The sequence below is a fragment of the Polyodon spathula genome, chromosome 10 (assembly GCF_017654505.1).
Source record: "Polyodon spathula isolate WHYD16114869_AA chromosome 10, ASM1765450v1, whole genome shotgun sequence".
Taxonomy (NCBI): Eukaryota; Metazoa; Chordata; class Actinopteri; order Acipenseriformes; family Polyodontidae; genus Polyodon; species Polyodon spathula.
In genome coordinates, this window is record NC_054543.1 from 41,250,817 (window position 1) to 41,271,949 (window position 21,133).

At 36.7% G+C, this 21,133-nt stretch overlaps 1 protein-coding gene across 6 annotated transcripts in view; it reads left to right on the plus strand.

The window, feature by feature from the left end:
* Positions 1 to 253: 253 nt before the first annotated feature.
* LOC121322319 (rho GTPase-activating protein 15-like) overlaps positions 254 to 21,133 on the plus strand; it is a 211,872-nt gene continuing 190,992 nt past the window's right edge. For 5 of the 6 annotated variants that reach the window (XM_041262122.1, XM_041262121.1, XM_041262123.1 and 2 more), the window contains exons 1-4: positions 254 to 319; positions 1,884 to 2,120; positions 4,382 to 4,543; positions 20,878 to 20,943. In XM_041262122.1, coding sequence (XP_041118056.1) covers positions 2,001 to 2,120; positions 4,382 to 4,543; positions 20,878 to 20,943 — 348 coding nt within the window. In that variant the 5' untranslated portion in view covers positions 254 to 319; positions 1,884 to 2,000. Of the gene's footprint in view, positions 320 to 1,790; positions 2,121 to 4,381; positions 4,544 to 20,877; positions 20,944 to 21,133 lie in introns of all 6 variants that reach the window. The other variant, XM_041262119.1, reaches the window with a different exon arrangement.

Consider the following 21,133-nt stretch of genomic DNA (forward strand, 5'->3'; position numbering starts at 1 on the left):
TTTAGGTCAATATTTTTCAAAATAAAATCAAATGTAAAACTCTTGATTTGTGTTGCATTTGTTTGCATTGATTGCTATGTAGCCCATACTAAGAAAGACATACATATATGTACATATAATTCTGTGGCATAAAAATACACAGCTTCCAGGAAGTGGTTTTAACTTGCATTTATCATGAAAGTATGCTTTGCAAGACCTAGCGAGACTGCAGGGTTTTATACACGTGATGCTTTACACACTTCCTTGATTTAGAGGAACCTGTCTTTTTCTTCAAATTCATGGCAGTATAACAGACAAGACGACAACAGACGGGTGCTAGGTAAGAGATCTCAATATAACTCTTAATGTTTGTTCCAAAGCAGCTTTGAAACACTTCAACCATTTATAGCATGGTAGAGTTTTGAATTCTTATAGTATATTAAAATGTCTGTTTTTTTCATTTTCTATTTAATTAAACAGTACTTTTTAAACTTAACAGTTCCCAATTCAAATAAAGTTACAACACTGCCATGTGTTCTGTTAAAAATGTTTTAATGGGCAACAATATATTACATTTTTTTTTTTTTTTTTTTTTTAAGTGGCTGTACTAATGAAGTAGAAAATTTACTGTATATAAATTTGCTTTTATGGTTCAGGGCCTGTATTTATTGATCGGTTACAGACCATTATTATTTCAAACAGAGAAGCATCACATGTTTTTATTTTTGGTCTGTTTTTATGTTTCAAAGTTAAAGAGCTGGATGACATAAAGTAAACTTACAAGAAACTGAACAAATGAAAGATTTAAAGATTGGTGTCGCAGCTGACCTTGCCTGTACAGCACAGACACTTCCCTAATACGGGCATCTGCCAGGCTCTAGTGCCCCGCAATCTGGCTTCTCTTACTTAAGCATTTACCATGTTTGTGATAGATTCACTTGATTCTCCATTCCCACACCTTCTGGTTCCTTTTAGCGTTCTTTTTTTTTTTTTAAATACAAAATAATCACATCAGTAGCAATCTATGTTCTGTATGGACAGTGGCACCTCTGAATCTATGGATAGTGATTGATATGTGCCATGATATTCTGGTATAATTGGAATGTACTGTAACCTTAACCTTTCAACCAAGGCCACCCCAACACTGCACAATCTATTTAGGTCTTTCGAAATTCAAAAGCCTACTCATAATTCTGGAAACATTTAAGTATCTTGTTGCTCAGGTCGTGACAGGACAAATTAACTGCAAAGAGAAGTTTTCTTCTGTCTCAAACTGTGAAAAGGGCATCCAACTTGCAGAAATGATGTTTGTAATTTGAAATTAACTGTACTGTCCCCATTATGCCCAATACTATGTCACAAGCTGCTCTCAAGCATCGAATAACAAACACTTTTGTTATTGCTTTTGGTGAGTTATGTTGTTCCACCAAGGATGTAGACATGATGTAGACTATTTGGATCTACCTCTTGCTGTAGCAGTTAATTTATACCCAAAAATAAATATGTATATGTTTTTAAATTTTGCATCACATTTTTTAGATATACCCTTCAATTCATTTTTAATTGTAGATGTTTTAAAAAGTATTGCATATAACTCCCCAAACCAATTATTTGTACTAAATTAGTTGTTTGGTAATTAAGGATAAACCTACTTTTTCTATAGCAATATAACACACGTGTGTAGAATATTATAACTAAACAAAATGTTACATTGGTTGTTTTCCTCTTTTTCTGAAAGAATCAAACTAAACAAACAATAATACAATTAATAAGCTGAAAAGTCTATACTCTTATTATTTGTATTTTTGCAGGACAGTAAAGGTGTTCTATATTTGCTGTACAACAAGCTCTACATCATACAGTTTTCACTGTGGCTTCTGACCACGACATTTTTAATTTGACAGATTTACCTAGCCGCTGTCCTGTGAAAGTGAATAAAAAACCTATAAAGTGCGCTGAATTATTTCAAAGAGGACCTAAAACTGGAGCCGCCGAGTCCTACTGGAGCCCCAGTCCAGGTTATGGAGCTGTGGGAGGTTTACATCGATGAAACAACAGGAAGGAAGTTTTTTGTGCATTCAATCACTAAAGACAAGACCTGGAAACCACCTCGCATTGTGCAGCCAAATAAAGAAATAAAGGTGAGAACTTCAGTTCAACGTCATACAGTATATTTGTAAAAACATAAAAAACCCAATAATATCATTTTTATTTAAATATTTTATTTTATATTATTTCCATATTATAGCATGCATCTAACTTAATATTTTGTATATTTTAAAGAACATGAACAAAGTCATTTTTCAGTCCTATTCTTTGCGGAAGCTTAGACTTAGTTTGTTTCCAATTCGACATCAAAAAACAATTTAAAAAATATTTTATACACGTCAGCACAGAATACAGTTATCGCCTCATGTAGTTTAAAATTTAATTATAACTTTGCATAGTGGTACTATGGCTATCTGTAATAAAAACTCATGATAATAAATAATACAGGACATCCCCCCCCCCCCCCCCCCCCCCCCCCCCCCCCATTTATTAATTTTTCGCAACACAAAGTGCTATCCAAATGAACAAAAAGGAAGTCCACGTTTGCCCTATTTTTTTTTATAACTTGACCCCTTTTTTTAAATATCACGCCTATGTATGGTTGATCCCTTTAATTTGGCTTTTTAAATTCTTTGTTGAAATGTTTTACCTCTGAATAATACAAAAAAAAAATTAAAATAAATAAATCTTGGGATATGAATCCATGCCTCTAAAATAATTGTACCTTTACACAGCAGCACACATTCAGGTTTTTACTTTAATTGGGTAACTTTCAAATACATCAGATTCAATAAAAATAAAAAAAAGTTAACAAGCAGTTATGTGCAGATAATGTAAAGGCAAAGAATAGAAGTTGCCTAGGCGTCTTCTTGAAGGTGGCAAAGTGTTCCAATTAGCTGGACTGCTTGATAACTGACCACCTGTCAGCCTCAGTGTGTGTCCTTTAGAAACAGGCAATAAATGAAGTCCTGAGAGAATATTGATTGAACGCATTGATATCAATAGGAACATCCACACCTGCTGCGTTGCAAAGACAATTTGGAAATGGATTGTTTTTCTTTTTTTTTTTCTTTTTTGGTTTGCTCACCTCAGTGGTTTCGCAAACAGACCCCTCAGGAAGCAGAAATGCATGCATTTTATGTGAAAAAGGAAACTAGTGTGATGTATGGTCTGACTCAATATTCGAGCAAAGAGAATCCGCTCGTTTAGCACACTGTGTATGGAAGGCTTTAGGGGTTGATTTTATCAACCTGTATGTACCCTGCCAGGATAGATTGTATTAGAGCATTTAACAGTACGAGGGAATCCCCCTGGATTGTCTAAACCACCTATCTTGGGATTAACACCTAAACAATGCTGGTTTGTGCAGCCTCAGTAGATTCCCTGGTGCTGTAAAACGCTATCACAAAATCCAGCAGTGACTTATCTCAGTAGGTTATAGGTTGATCAAAGTAATTTAGTAACAGTATCATAGAACAACACACACACACACACACACTCACAAACAGATGCCTGTGAATTCAGAACTTTAGAAAAAAAAAAATAATAGGGTTTGCTGCAATATTTTAGTTTAGTTTAGTTTATTCACTGTGCGCCACATTTATTTGGATACAGCTACAGTAAATGAGTTTTACTTCAGGTATAAAACAGGACAGAACAGTCCTCCTATGACACAATAAAGTAACTTAATGAACTTAAGCTATTCATATTAACATTAACTGAGGAACCAGACAAAATGAGTGATAGGGTTGCAAATCTGAAAACACCACAATTCAACACCAACCACAAACCAGGAAGAGCAGAATAAAGAAGAAAGTATTTCTGAACCCCCCTGGAGCCCCATTCTGTCAGCTGAGGGTTAAAGTTTAATAATACGTTTTCTATATTTTTGTAACAATATGGAAACAAGTAACATATTAACAGTCAGAACATTTACAGCATGTAAACCATTTAAATTGTAAGAAATACAGTGCAGTGCATGGACTCCAATGCTCTTATACTAGAATCTGAAGCTAACATACCCTCTACTGGTGCTTTTGTGAACTTCCAGGGGGAAGAAAATACTGGCAGGTATTGCATTGTATAGTCTTAAATAGAATGTGTAGAAAACTTGTCATATCTCAAAAACAAATTATACATGTACACAGTGCTCAGTATTTCTACAATGTATTTAGTAATTTATTCATTGATGGATCTCATGCATTATACTGTACAAGGCCAAATGAGTAATTGTAGATTTGTGTATACATTCTATCATTGATTACCTGTCAGACAAACAGTTAAAGGTAAATGAAGGATCTAAGTAACGTACTTACTCATAGTAAAACTTTTTTTTTTTTTCTTCATTTTCCAGGAAAGTACAATGGATGTTCAAAGTGCTTTAACCAAACTAAGCTCCCCTCGTCAAAACCCTGGGGCAGTTCAAATGAGGATTAAGAGTATCGCAGCTAACTGTGACAGACTGAGCCAGACCAAGTCTATGGTTCTGACTGATCCTGGACACCCCGCTAAAGCTGTGAGTATCTTTCCACATCTTTATTCAATGAATCATTAAAAAAAAAAAAAAAAAAAAAAAAAAAAAAAACAGGACCCAGTCAAATACATTTTCATGACCAATGTCAGATTATACAGAAAAATACAAAATAAATCTAAAATCAATAAATAAGGGTTTACTGTTAATGTAATACATGATTGAATAACAACAGCAGATTTATCTACTGTAGACTTATCTACTGTAGACTTTTTTTTTTTTTTTTTTTTTGCACAAAAGCGCTATTTAAAGTAGGGCTAAAGTCTGGTCTGAACTGAACCTCATACATGGAACATACATGTACCTTCAGTTTTAATTACTTTCATACTACATTATACATCTATTTGGTTTAATTGGAAAAGTGTTCTTGTTCAAAAAGCTACCTTTGACTCGTAGATGTAAGTATGCTTGTCTATATAAAACAAGAAAGTCAGGTAGAGGTACAACTATAATGAAATATGGGTAATTAAATTACGTACAATATAACATGCAGTTACAATGCTTTCAATAATCTTGTAAATCATTGGAAATTATCTTATAGACTGCACAAGTCATGATTATTATTATTATTATTACTATTATTATTATTATTATTATTATTATTTGCAAACATGTATTCACAACGATAATAGGAATTGGTTATCAAAAACTGTAAAAAAAAATGTTATTTTCACTATCAGAAAACAAGAAACTTTGAATCACAATGCTTCAAACAAAAAAGTGTTTTTTTTTTCTTTTACTTTTGTTACTCAACTTATATTTTTCAAATATATTCTTGCATATATTATAAAAATAAAACAACTGATGACTGCTCAATGTTTTAGCCAGTTATAACTTTTTGTTGCAGTTTTTGAAGGTGCAACTCTGTTCTGTATTAAATGTGTATTGTTTTGCTTGGGGGTTATTTATTTTTTTGACATGCTTGAAAACATCACAGTGCGTGGTTGCAAATTATTTAGAGACATTGCAAGTGATCCATCTCTCCCAGAATTATACACCTCAATAGCCTGCTATCAATTAACACCTACTTTATTACATGTTGGGGTGTTCTTAATGTTCTTGCATGTGTTTATGCACTATTACCTTGACGGATGCCTCTTCTGCAATTAGACATAATTGGCATATCAATATGCGAAAGCTAAATGGATTAACCCTCTTATAAATTAACATTTCCCTACCCAGCTGGTAAATGGAACAGAATTACCATTTGTCATTTTTTTGCAAATAATTTTTAGACAGTTTTTATTGTCAATGTTAACTGCTATAAGGAGTTTAGTTTATTGGTTTGCTACTGCAGATGAAGTTTATTAGAAAAAACATGGCAATGTCTTGTGCCTGTGCCTTTACATAGAATGATGCCTTTATACCTGAAGTTGTAATTTGGTGATTTCATAATAGGCAACTAGTCTAGAACTCACAGCTCAGTAAACAATAACTTGCTTCCACATTTACAGCACATTACGATAAGTTCCATTTGCTCCGTGCATGACCATATACAGATACTGGTTTCCAATACCTTGACACTGGTGTAACGGCAGATAGTACCAAGTTTAGTTTAAATTTGCTTTAACTTACTGCCAGACTGCTAAATGAAAATTTTAATACAGTAAACATAGAAACACAATTCACAAACACATTTTTTGTTTAAATGAGAAAAAGTTATTAGAAACGCTGAAAGATATTTGTTTTATTATTGATACAAGCGGCCCGTTTAAATTTGCACCTGCCTTTAAAAGAAAAACAATTCTGCTCAGAGCAGTATACCTATGACTCATATTAAAAGGAAATGGGTTGTTCCGCTCTGCATATCATATGTTAACTTTACAGTATCCTCACTTTGTAGTTCAGGGCTCGTGGATTTGAAAGAACAAAGTAATACTGCATATCAAATAAAATAAATAAATACATGAACACACATACACACACACACACACACACACACACACACACACACACACACACACACACACACACAAACATGACTTCAACGGTTTTTTGAATTTATACTTTATATTGTGTAGGCCTATACCCTGTAGGCTACTGTTCTTTGAAAAGCGAATCCAAATGTTGTTCTTGAGCACCTCCTTGGATGATAGGTCTAAACTGTAACAGCCTCTTTCTCATAGTCTCCTGTTACCATGCCTACTCATATTCGTTGCTGTATGGTGGATAACCTGCTATACTCCACTTTCAACTCCATCTGTTTTCTGATTTCCTGTTTGTTGAAGATCATAATGTCAGAAGAAAAAAGTTCTTAACTAGAGAAATGTTTTCTTTACCACATCTTCATGATCACAGGTTTTGACCCTATTAACTTCAAATCAAGCCAGGAGTGTAGTTGGAGGCTTTGTTTGCACATTGTCCTCTAGTGGGCCTTGATATTCTGTAAATGTGACATTGAGCCTGACAAGATTGATCAGCAGTGGCAGTTATCAGAAAGGTAATTGCCTGTGCTGTTTTTTTTTTTCCTTAAAAAAAAAAAAAGAAAAATTCAATTGCATTTGAAATCTATAGCCAAACCATGCTGTCAACTCCATTTAGAGATTGCTATTTGAAAACTATTGATTAGGAAGTCTATTTTAACAGTAATGCTTCTTTTTTTAATATGCTTTCGGAAGCATACAGACTATCAGCTTCCACTTCTGTGGGCATTGGCTAGCTAAGGTTCTGGTAGGTACTTTAGATTGAGAGCTCTTGCATCAGATTGAATTACTTTAAGAAGCAACCCCTTGCCTCACTTCTTTGCTTAGTGTCTTTACAATTTGACAGCCACAAAAGGTAGTTTGGAAAGATTTATGTACAGTAATTAATAGCAAGCAGGATTTCCAATCAAACTAGAATGAATTCGAAAACAATTTGTGGTTCCACCGTCATCCAAGTGATATAAAAAGAGGAAACTGTAATCTAAAACACAATCCCCTCATTCCAGATTCCCTTTTTCTCTTCAGCCTCCTATAATAGACTTCCCTTGGAAAGGCATCACATATTCCATTTTATTTTTCTATTGTAACAAAAAAGCTTTGTCTTGTGTACACACCTGATAATACAATAGGTTACGGATGTAACCCTGGTTCCCTGAAAGAGAAAATGATCAACAACAATACTTTTGGGACGTATCTGCCACAGGTCAAGTATTTACTGAGCATTTTTTGTCAGAAGAAAAGAACACTCTCTTTTTCGTGCTGCCTCGGTTGTGTGACTGCACGTGGTCCAGACTAGACACCTGGCCCAGTAACCCCGGTGCCCTCAGTGCTTCGTCGCCTTCAGTGTCTCGGCACTCCCGAGTTGAAATATCTCTCTATGAAGACAGCATTTTTGTTAGCCATCACCTCCGCTAAGCAGGTTAATGAGCTACAGGCTCTGTCAGTGCACAACTCTTGTATGCGTGTTTGGGATGATGGTGGTTACAGCCTTCCACTTTAATCAATCAATGGAACTAAAGGCTTTTCATCCCCCTCCTTATTCTTCGGAGAAGGATCGGATATTGAATTCCCTCTGCCTGGTTCGGGTATTGAGGTGTTATGTGGAAAGTTGAGGGCGCTGCATCACCAGCTGTTTCTCTGTCATAGTGATAGGACCTTGAGTCAAGCACCCTCGAAGCAGCGACTGTCCCACTGTATTGTGGGCACAATTTCGACTCCATATACTAATGCTGGTCCATCTGGTAGGGTGGCCACAAGTCTACCAGAGGAGTAGCTCCGTCATGGGCCCCCTTTAGATGTTCCTCGTTGACCTATATCTGTACTGCGGCTAGCTGGGCTACTTCGCATACATTCACCAGGTTCTACCGACTCAATGTGGTAGATCCCTCTATGCTTTCATTAGGCACAAGGGTCCTTGAGGTTGCACGCTCACACCTAAAGATTAGTTGGTGGTAGTGAGACATCCCTCATCTGATGTCTGCTCATGCTCCCTCACGACAGCTTTGATATACTTTCCCGAAAGTATTGTTGTTTGTCTTTGAGTTGAAAGGGAACAATAGGTTACGGATGCAGCCCTGGTTACCTGAAAGAGAAGACAACCAACAAACCTTGCGCGGTCGCCTCACTCACATTTGCGGGTTCAATACAAAAGAGAACGTGATCTCTGCGGAATGAGTACTTTGGTAGGTGGGACAGAGGATGTCACTCCCCAGAGGGGCCTACCGGCAGCTCTGACATAAAATGCTCAGTAAATACCTGACCTGTGGCAGGCATATCCCAAAAGTATTGTTGTTGGTCATCTTTGAATTGAAAGGGAACTCACTGTGTTAAATATATGTAAAATATATATTGATGAGCCCTGAATACTATTTCCTGGCTATTATTTACTATATGTGCCAATACATCTGAGTACGTGCTTAAGAACATCCATAGTTATACAGTAAAGAGGTGGAATTATGTGACATCTTCAACTGCATGAACTCCTTAATGGAGATTTGAAATGACCTGTTTGATCTACATTAAAATGTTATTTATTTACAGTGTCAATAACTCATCTACAACTTTTTAACATTCCTTCAATGAAATGTATTGTGGTCACATCAAAGTTTGAAAAGCTAATAGTTTAAAGATTTGTGCAATATACTGTATTTACTTTCAAAGGTAGATTCAGCTTTTTAAGACTGCTGTATCTGTCATTACTGAAGTAAAAAAAAAAAAAAAGGATAGCATTTGTTGTAAAATATGCAGTTTAAAATGTCATGATAAAAAATGAAAGAAATCTGCCTTTTAATGTATTTAAATGATCTCCATTTGAAATCAGAAACTATAACCTTGTTAGCATCTAGACTGATTTCTATATTAACAACCACTTCAGAACCTATAAAATGATGAATAAGTGACAACAAATGAAATGTTTTCATTGTCGTCGGCACAAAGTATGTTTAATGTTTTATGTGTTGCTTCCTAGCTAATTATGTAGATGACACATTTGTCAGGCCTCGTATTCCATTAGAAACGTGTTTCCAGAGGGGAGAAAAAACAGGCAACTCATGCAGTAATTAACTAGAATGCTCAATGACCTGTGATAAATTCAAATGGCTGCCAATTCAGGCATTGTTTTGCCACATAAGTACAGGGCTAATTATAATTCTAAACTGGTGTGCTAAAAGGAGGAATATTACTGTAGCTGTACTTGCGCAAAAGTTATAGTATTGCTGTCATTTGACCCTTTTTATTATTATTTCTGATAACATTTATTACATTTTATAAGTACTCTTTTTATAACCAATGTCAAAGTGGACAGAGATTTAGATTTTGTTATTTGTTTTTGAAGTGGGGGAGGTTTTACTCAGATGTCAGTTATGTGTTTGCAGTTTCATGCTAAATATTACTATTTATTATGAAAAAATAAATACAAAAATAAAGATAAACATGAGATCATGATTGAAGCCTAATATTGTCATATTGTAACTGTAAAGTCAAGAACTTACAGAAAGTCTAAATTCTCACAGAAATATAATACAATTAAAAACACACAAAATCCTGATATTAACAGCTAATCTGTTTATATAGAATCTTTTGAAGGCTTTTTCGTTGATATTCTGAGTGGTAGATCTATAGTCTCAGCGACATTACAGTTTCCAATGGGGGTGTGACTTATATTTAACACTATAACAGTGTTTTTAAAGTAATAGATGCATTATAGTCCACTCTCTCAAGAGCACTTTCTTTAGAAGCAATATAGGTCCGGTCGATATATATATCTATATATATATATAATATATATATATATATTATATATATATATATTATATATATTATATATATAACTCACCGGGCCAGTCTCGGCCGCCCTCTAAATCCAATCGAAAATTTGTGGCATGACTTGAAGATTGCTGTCCATCAATGCTCCCCAAGGAACTTGACAGAGCTTGAACAGTTTTGTAAAGAAGAATGGTCAAATAATGGTCAAATCCAGCTGTAATTGCTGCCAAAGGTGCTTCCATCAAATATTAACTCTGGGGGGTGGAGACTTATCCAATTATAATCTTTCAGTTTTGTATTTTTAATATATAAGTTTTTGCTCCATAAAAACCTTTTTTTCTCCTTAACAGTGTGGAGTATCGTGTGTAGATAAGTGGGAAAAAAAATCCTAATGTAAATGTATGAAACTCTGAGGCACTGACACAATAAAATGTGAAAAAAGTTCAAGGGGGTGTAGACTTTCGTATATTAGACACTATATATATATATATATATATATATATATATAATATATATATATATATATATATATATATATATATATATATATATATATATATATATATATATATATATATATATATATATATATATATATATATATATATATATATATAAAAAAAAACAATGAAATGGAATGATGTGATGTCATACATGACATCAGCAAATGACTAATCACATATAAATGCTCCACCAAGACCTGACTACAGTAGTTATGCTAAACGAGCATTACTGTACCGTGCAGTGTATGAAATGGTTTTGTATATTTGATATTTCCGTGTCTTTGTTTTATGACAGCGAATTGAGATTTTTTAAAATTCTATACATTCCATGTTGTTTACACTGGAGCTTCAAAGTGCATAGCTATTTGTTTTACGTTAGAAATAAACACAAATAATTTATTTGGAAGTTCTGGCTTTTGTGGTTATATGGGTGTTTTTTTGGAAGCCTAATTTAAATAACCGTTTCAGGGCTATTGTTTGAAATGTTTCGCCTTTATTTATAGCTGCTCTATCTCTCAGCCTGAGTGTACATGTAGGTTTTAAATACTTGTTCACATTATATCACTGACCTACACGGTTTTTATTATTTATTTACTTACTCTGTACAGTAGAATATGATGCTTTGTTATGCTTGTGAAAAGCTTGAAGTGCGATCAGCCATTCGGTGTGCATTCTGGGAACTGTAGCTCAAACTGGAGAGCTTTCCTAAGTGATTGTATTGTTACAGGTCCAGCCAGAACTACACAGAAAAAAGCTCCCCAACCACAAAAGGCACTAAAGACTAATTAGATGCAGTAACTTGCCTAATGCCTAATTTAAAAAGTGCTGTAGCTCAAAAAATACCAGACAGAAAAACACAAAACTTGTGGAAAAACTTACAAGTCAGACCTGAAATCCAAAATGGCAGGCAGATTGATTAAACTTGACCCCCCTTTTGAAGCTGCATAGGATAGGGGCAAATAATGGAGAGAACATTCCTACATTGCTACTGTCCTGCCATGACCATTATATATCAATATATATTATATATATATATATATATATATATATATATATATATATATATATATATATAAACATCCAAAAATATGCTTTCAAACAGTGATCTGGAGAGTATTTTGAAAAACAAAAATAGAGAAAGACTCAGAACAATACTTTACATGTTCCTTCCTCCAAATTGGGCTATGTTATGTTCACTGAAGATTTGCCTAAAATAATCTTAGTACAACAGTATATAGTGCTGGAATGTCATGCAATAGCACATGTGAGAAGGATGGGGGCTTAATTCGATTTGTTTAATAGAAATTCAACAGTGATTGGTGGTAGGTTAGCTAATAATAGGGTCAATAGTAAGTCCAGTGAAAGGTTTGTTTACCTTGCCAGGAGTAAAAATGATTCTGCTAACAAGAAATGACAGACCTTCTACACGTTTGATTCACTGGGGGGGGGGGGGGGAGGGGGATGACAGTAGGTCTGATTATCCTGAAGGCACTGTCAGCCAGGATTGATTTCCACTTTCCCGTTTTATGTACGCGTTCCTGTAATACAGCTGACCCCAGATCGCGTTACCTTGTCATTTTGCTACATGGATCAAAGAGAAGATGAGCTGGAAATAGCTGGGCTGTGACCTTGAACTCGCCGGAGAAGTGAGAAATGACAGCATTTTGTAGTTTACATACTGAAACAAAAAACCATATCACCATTTTCAAGCATTCTTCGCTAAAGCAGTAGAGGGCAGGACAACACTGCAAAAAGCAGGGATCCAGGGATAATATTCACATTATCAAGATGCTTTTTCCAAAGGATGATATGCCCTCACTGTAAGTCCCATAAGATGTTGTTCCAGTCAGGTCTTTTTGTACTCGATAAGACCCAAGATATAGCATTTGCATATTATATAGCATTTGCAGTTTCTTGTCTGTTAAAAAGTGAAGTAAAACGTGCTATTCATATGTACAACTTTTGTGGTCAACTCCAAGTTTCTCAGCAAAAGTCAAAAACTGTATTTCCATTCTTGCCATTGTCTTTTACGTCAAACATTGTCAAAGGTGTTGGTGTCCCTTCACCTTTCCACATACCAAATCCAGATGCACAATACATAATGCATATCCTGGTTTCTATATACTGTTTAATTTGGAGAAGGAAACTCATAAACATGAGTGGTTGTGACAGGGGATAAATAAGCCCCTACGGTTGAAAAGCATGGTGAACATTTATTTAGATGTTGTGGTTTTGAACAGATTCATGTATCATGTGGTGCAGTTAACCTCACTATGGTGTTACCATTGTATGCAGCAATAAAGGGTCATGCAATTCTAAAATCATATAGGTAAACAAATGAAGTAAAGCAAGCCACAGTGAAAACTTTGACTAAAAGGCAAAGGGTTAAGTAATTAAAAAGTCTTTATGTAGGAATCTCATGTGCTGATTGGAAATAAGTATGTGTTTGTGGCAGAATAAAGCTCTACCCTTTTTAAATTGGCAGGGATGGGGTTAACTTCCCCTACCTGCCTGGGTTTATTATGTTCAGGTGGCTGGGGTTGATTAGTTGATAAGGTAATTAACAATCAATCAGCGCCCAGCCACCTGACATAAAAGGAGGCCTCTGCTTTTCATTTGGGAGGAGGGAGCTGAGGAAGCAGGTTGGGTTTTTTTTTTGGTTGTTTGGAAAGTTTGAATCCAGTGAAGGCATTGCCCAGCCTGGAAATTGTTATTTTTGTAAGTTTTGCTTTTTTTCTTTCTTTGTGTTTAAATTGCTTTGTTTTGGCCCTTGTGTCCTTTCATTTTTGTGTTTATTTATAATAAAATAGTTATTTTTTTGAACTGCAGTCTGTCTCTGGGCCTCTTTCCACTCGCCAGCCTGCCACATGTGGTGTCAGGGTGGGATAGCGCCACCTAGAGGCTCAGCAGTAGTTTTGTTTTGTTTTGTGGAATTTTTGGGATAATTTTTTTTTTTTTTTTTTGAAAAAAAAAAAAGGGAAAGAAGAGCAGACAGCGGCAAAGGCAGGAAAAGCAGCAGCAGCAGCTGAAGAAATGTAAGCTGCTGCAGCCACCGCTGGAGGACCCGGCCAGCCTCTTCCCCTGGTGTTCCTGGTGCGGGAAGGAGGACCATCGTTGGCGGTCCTGCCCAGACGTGCCACCGGCAAACTGGTGTGGCCGGTGTGAGGAGGACGGCCACAACTGGGCAGGATGCCCCTACAACCAGGCCCAGGAAGAGGTGCCGTGTTCACCCCGGGCATCAGGGGCCACCCCACTACCTCCAGCACCACCACCTTCACCACCGTCCCAGGAGATCTGGGACTGGTTGATGCACCCTGAGGCAGACCTCGTCCACGATCTCCCCATAGTTATCAACACGCTGTGGCGTCGAGATGGGGAGAGGTGGGAACAGTGGGAGGAACAACACCACCCGGCCTCCTTCCCAGAGGTTGCCCTCATGGTGGTTAATTACCTGGCGGTAGACATGGGAGATGCCCCGGTCACTCCAATAAAGAGGGGTGAGCCGCCTTCCCGAGAGCCAGAGAGGGGTGAGCCGCCTTCCCGAGAGCCAGAGAGGGGTGAGGAGCTGCCGTTGCTCCCAGAGCCAGAGAGGGAGGACGAGCTGCCGTCCCCCAGAGCCCGAGAGGGAGGAGGATCTGCCGTCGTTCCCAGAGCCAGAGAGGGAGGAGGATCTGCCGTCGTCCCCAGAGCCAGAGAGGGAGGAGGATCTGCCGTCGCTCCCAGAGCCAGAGAGGGAGGAGGATCTGCCGTCGCTCCCAGAGCCGGAGAGGGGTGAGGATCTGCCGTCGCTCCCAGAGCCGGAGAGGGGTGAGGATCTGCCGTCGCCCCCAGAAGAGCCAGAGAGGGGTGAGGATCTGCCGTCGCTCCCAGAGCCAGAGAGGGGTGAGGAGCTGCCGTCGTCCCCAGAGCCAGAGAGGGGTGAGGAGCGCTCCCCAGAGCCAGAGAGGGCTGAGGATCTGCCGTCGCTCCCAGAGCCAGAGAGGGCTGAGGATCTGCCGTCGCTCCCAGAGCCAGAGAGGGCTGAGGATCTGCCGTCGCTCCCAGAGCCAGAGAGGGCTGAGGATCTGCCGTCGCTCCCAGAGCCAGAGAGGGCTGAGGAGCTGCCGTCGTCCCCAGAGCCAGAGAGGGGTGAGGAGCTGCCGTCGTCCCCAGAGCCAGAGAGGGAGGAGGATCTGCCGTCGCCGCCTCTGCCACCAGAGGGAGCCGGGCCGCCGTCGCCGTACTACCTTGGAGATCCGGGGCCCCCTCAACCAAAGAAGACTTGGGGGCTCCGACATCAACCCCGCCCACCACCACCACCCACCATAACAGCCCACCCAAGGGACATAATTGGACTCTTGGGGGGAGGGGGGTGGGGGGAAGGGGGGAGTTGGCCGATTGCGGCCGGTGTACATTGTACATGGGGGGAGGTGTGTGGCAGAGCAAAGCTCTGCCCTTTTTAAATTGGCAGGGATGGGGTTAACTTCCCCTACCTGCCTGGGTTTATTATGTTCAGGTGGCTGGGGTTGATTAGGTTAATTAACGATCAATCAGTGCCCAGCCACCTGACATAAAAGGAGGTCTCTGCTTTTCATTTGGGAGGAGGGAGCTGAGGAAGCAGGTTGGTTTTTTTTTTTGGTTGTTTGGAAAGTTTGAATCCAGTGAAGGCATTGCCCAGCCTGGAAATTGTTATTTTTGTAAGTTTTGCTTTTTGTCTTTCTTTGTGTTTAAATTGCTTTGTTTTGGCCCTTGTGTCCTTTCATTTTTGTGTTTATTTATAATAAAATAGTTATTTTTTTGAACTGCAGTCTGTCTCTGGGCATCTTTCCACTCGCCAGCCTGCCACAGTGTTATACATAACTATTTAAATAAATGAGTAATATAAGGTCAAAGAAAGCTCCCAGTTTGAACAAAGTACTTTCAGGTCGACCATTTCACCTCAGCTATGGGGTCTTCAGTGTTATGTGAATCATTATGGAAAGCAGCAGGCTGGTTAATCACAGGAAAGAAGGTGTTGAAGGCCTGGAAAGAATTTCACTCTCCAGGTGAAAAGACCAAGGAAATTAAAAAACAAAGTAAGGCATATCTAACTCAACATGAAAATGAAAGTGCCCCCTCCCACAAAAAAAACTAACTAATTCTCTCTCTCTCTCTCTCTCTCTCTCTCTCTCTCTCTCTCTCTCTCTCTCTCTCTCTCTCTCTCTCTCTCTCTCTCTCTCTTCTATCTCTCTATCTATATATATATATATATATATATATATATATATATATATATATATATATATATATATATATATATATATATATATATATATATATATATATATATATATATATATATATATAGTCTCATTTAAATGAAAGCTGACAAGAGTAATAAATAAAGTGACCATATGGCTCTGTGTTCAGCAGGACAGTTTTGGACAACCCATAGTCCTGCTTCTCTTAAAGGCAAGAATGGTACCTGAGACAGGTAAAATGTATTAGAATGCACTGGGTTGTGAGTTGAAAAACCTGAACTGTCCCTAACTATCCCGCTGAACACATAGCCATATGGTCACCTTAGTAATAAATACTAATATATTAATATTATTATTTGAATGTAAATCAGTCATATTTCACCTTTAAAACTGTATCTGATGATAACCAGCAAATAAGTGTATATCATATTATTGTTATTAATTTCTTTGAATTCACACAAATTTGAAATGTAAAGTCTCAAGCTGTTACCTGCTTGTACTGTATTTGTAACTGATGACTTTGCTATCATCTGATTATTAATATGATTAAGTATAAATGTTCACTTTGTATGGTTTAGGGTTGTAAAGGTATAGTCTACACATAAATAATACAATTGATTGTTGTATTTACAATGTATAATCTACTGTATGTATCACTCTCCAAGAGATTTATAATGGGAAATATGTGCAATCGATACTTACTGTAGGCAAACTTGTTTCCACATGCAAAAATCTACAGTATTGCTTTATCTTCTTCTAAAGATACATTGTATGATGATGGGTTGATTATTAACATATACGATCATCACATTTCATATTTTCAACTTGGAAGCCTTATTGTAGCACTTCAGTACTTGAAGACTACACTTGATACCCTCACATGTTATCTATGCTCTTGCTATGGTATCTTATAATGGTTCGACTGAGAGTGTCATCTTTGTTCCACATAACGAGAAATGCTTTGTGCCCCAGCTGTGAGAGAAGCAGTTTTTTTTTTTCTGTTTGAGAAATTTGGCTCATTATAGATCCCTGAGGATATCTACCCCCGTGGTCACAGACTTTTGCCAGACTTTCACTATACAGGAATCACAGGGCTATAATATATATATATATATATATATATATATATATATATATATATATATATATATATATATATATATATATTGAAGAATCATGCATAGCAAAGCTTTTTCCAAAAAGAGGTGCTGACCACAAGGACCTTTATATATTAATGTCTCTGGAGAGTTAATAAGTAGTTAACAGCAATAACATGTAAACCATATATATTTTGCTTGATGATGCTTGTAAGGATGAGGTTGGTCGCACACTTCTTTTAGACTTGACCACTAATATTATGCATCAGATTCCTCTTCCAAAAAGAAGAGATTTTTTAGTGTGTGACCAACCTTGTCTCTACGAGCATCATATATATATATATATATATATAATAATAATTATATAACTTGACCACTAATATTATGCATAGATATAATATATATATATATATATATATATATATATATATATATATATATATATATATATATATATATATATTCTGCTGATGAAGTGTTTGTCTGGCTTTTGCAGACAAATTGTAAGTGCTTTTAACACCAAATTGTAAGTGCTTTTATATATATATATATTATATCTAATGGAAAATTACATATAAGCCATAGCTATTCTATTCTATTGTAATGTGAGCTGCACTTTCATTGGGTGCCTTTCACAATAGGAAAACAATAAGGTGTTGCTTATTTACTGTAGTATTGCAGCCTGTAGCAACACTGGCTATATATCGAAATCGAAAAATAATTTCAGATTTAGTTTTTTCCAATAGTTTTTTTTTTTGATATTCTGTTTAAATTATTTTGAACACTGCGTTGTACTCTAGCAAAATCTTTAGCTCCCATGATCGTTGTTGAAATATCTCTCAACAAAAACTGCTAAATGGTAGGTGACGTTGTTACTCATTATAATATTTAAATAAATTGTTACATTTTTACAAGCAACATAAACTTACAAGCTTGTTTGGCCATTCATTTGTAGTAATTGTGAACTAATGCTTACGGTGTTTTGGAGCCGTCTATAGGCATTAAAGTTTGCCAATACAGTACAAAACCATAAGCCCAGAAGATGCCATCAGACTTGAACCAAAATCCCCCTATAGCAACTATTGGTATTTTTTCCCAATTTAATCTTTTACTGTAATGCCATGAATATTATTGCTAAGTGCAGCTTGCCAGACTGCCCTATTTACTTTGAATTACCCTGTATATAGGCAGCTCACATTCAGTCAGTAGGTGAGCCTACAGATTTCTAAAAAGTATACCCCTCAGCCTTAGTCTCTGTAAATGGACGACAAGTAGAATTTCTTCTCCCCCTGGACAGGTGGCCATGTCCAACATAGAGAGTTCCCCCTGTCTCATATACTACTCTTGTTTTTGACACAGAGGAAGGGTGGGCGAGCCAAGCCTGGCAGCAGATGTATGACCTCTTATCTGATATCTTAAACATTGCTTTCTGCACTAGCAAAAACATACCCATTTCTTTAGTTCCCATGACCTATTTTGTGGAAATATCTCTTAACAAAAAGATTAAGGCTGCTTAATGGAAGGTGACATCTAGTGTCCTGAAGTGTTTTTCTTCCTAATCTTCTACATCTTTAGTAAAATAGCTTTCAGAAGAAATATTCTAGTTATTGGCATCCTTTGCTTCAGGGGATGTGAGATTGTCGCAGTATATTCTTTTAAGTTTAGGAGTAATTCCTCAGGAGTGTCGTATCACAGCTCTGTTTGTGTGTTAGGTAAGTAAGGCTGATTTAAAAAAAAAAAAAAAAAAAATCCACCTAGGTCTTTGAAAATTACAAATGTTCGTATATATTATTCTGTCCCCTTGCCTTAAACATTTTAATAAACATTATATTAAAAAAAAAAAAAAAAAAAAAAAAGCCTTCAGAGTTATTTTGCATATAAGCATTAGAGCTTATGTGCACTGATGATTATTTCCAGTTTTGTACTTATTTTCAATTCAAACTTGCAAACTGTATTCAAGGCTAGTTATTAGCTAAGGATTACATTGCAGTATATTATTTGCGTAGTGTATGATAACATCACTTAGTTACAAGAACAGTGTTTTGTGATCCAAAATGATTGACAAGTCTTATCGTTTTCTGCCATAAAATGGAATTACAACTCGTTGATTTACTGTATAAATTGTATTTAGAAGTTGTCTGAGAGATGGTTGATGCCAAAACTATTTTATTTTATGTCTACAAACATATCTGAAAGGTTTAAGCAGTATTAAAAGAACACATACATTTATTAACACATCCTTCATTTCTGAATTTGAACTGTGCTTCCCAGACATACATGTATGAAATAAATATCAGGTGCAGTCTGTAATGAAAAAGGGATGTCTAGGATGAACAAGTGGTCACATACAAATTAACAATTTATTGGAAAAACACATGGGCTGAGAAATACTTTCTAATATTGCATTACTTTAAAATATTGGACAGTGGAAGGGTGGTTGGTAATTCACTGACACAGGAGACAGACAGGTACTTGACAACACCACACAGGTGCCCAGTTTTATTATTATCGACGCTTTGATTTGTTTTAGCCTGCAGAGGGTGCTGTTGTCCGTGGCCTGACTATCACCGATGATAGACAGGACCACGGAAATACCGATACTGGTACGGGAATCAACTGCGGGCACACTCGCAGGTGCTTAAATAATAATGAAAACAAAAGACGAAGAAAAATGGAAAATAAAACACGGTAATAAAACTACAAATAAAAGGTGCAGCACTTGGCATCTTTACCCCGGTCGTCGCACGACCCGGGTCACAGACCTACATTCCCCGCTACCTCCGTCTACTAGCCACAATACTTTGGGGTTTTGCCCAAGGTTTTCCCGCTACCACTATGTCTCTCTGTGGTTTCGTTTTGTTCCTTTCTTTTTCGTTCCTCCCGGGTTGTTTTCTCCCATCTATTCTTAATCCTGGAACTGCGCTTCCATACTCTTAGGACGTCTAAAAGGGCTGACCTGAGGAAACAGTAGAGCGTTATCTTACAGGGCTATCAATCTCCCAAACACCCACCTCCCAGCCAATCAGAGAGAAGGAAAGACCACACACCCCCTTTCCCACCTCCCCGTTTCACTCCCGTGACCCACAGGCGGGTATCGGACAATTGCTGCCCTCTTCCTGCAGCACTATGAACTCGCCAACAGAGTCAGCACAGATCCCCCGCTGCTACATGGACAAATACAAGAGTTAAATGTTTTACTGGCATATTATTATTATTATTATTATTATTATTATTATTATTATATTATTATTATTATTATTATTATTGCATTAAGTGCAAATTCATAACATAGCACTTGTTTTTTATGTAAATGCAAATAGTCAAAATACAGTTTATTTGTCAGAAGTATTCATCATTTTGTTACCATTTTGTTAACTGATTTATTTTTCTTAAGCAAGTGTGAAAATAAATGCATTGCCAATGAAGATAGAAATACAATTAAGTCCAACCATAGTTGAAATAATATGAAATATACTACCTTTCTAATTTCAAATAATATTTCCCCTGCTGAGTTATGCCAATATATACTGTAATGAGCTATAGTTGTAATGTCCTTGTTTAAAGCAGAGGCAGCTTGAATCTGATATTGTGGGAGTTGAACATTAATAACACTGCTCCTGCATCTTTTATGTGGCAGTGAGAAAACAACAACAGAATGTAGAGAAATTCTGCATGACAAGTACACTGTGGCACTAGAGTAAATGAGAATGATGTCAAATGTGTATAATCTTAGGATTGCTGTGGAGTTTGTCATTAAATTAAAATGAAAAGATGCACTAAAACCAACAATGTTTTTCTGCTTGTTAAATTCAGATATCTCGTCATAGAAGAAACCATTCCCAGCATAATTTGGGAGATGTTATTGCTGGAGAGAAGCCTGTAAGTATCTTATTTCATGTTTTATTACATAGATATATATATATATATATATATATATATATATATAATATTATATCATATATATATATATATATATATATATATATATATGCGTTAGATAAGAAGTATCATATATCTGTGTCTCTGTGATCAGTCTCCTTTATATTCTTAAGTCGTAAGGGGTAATGTT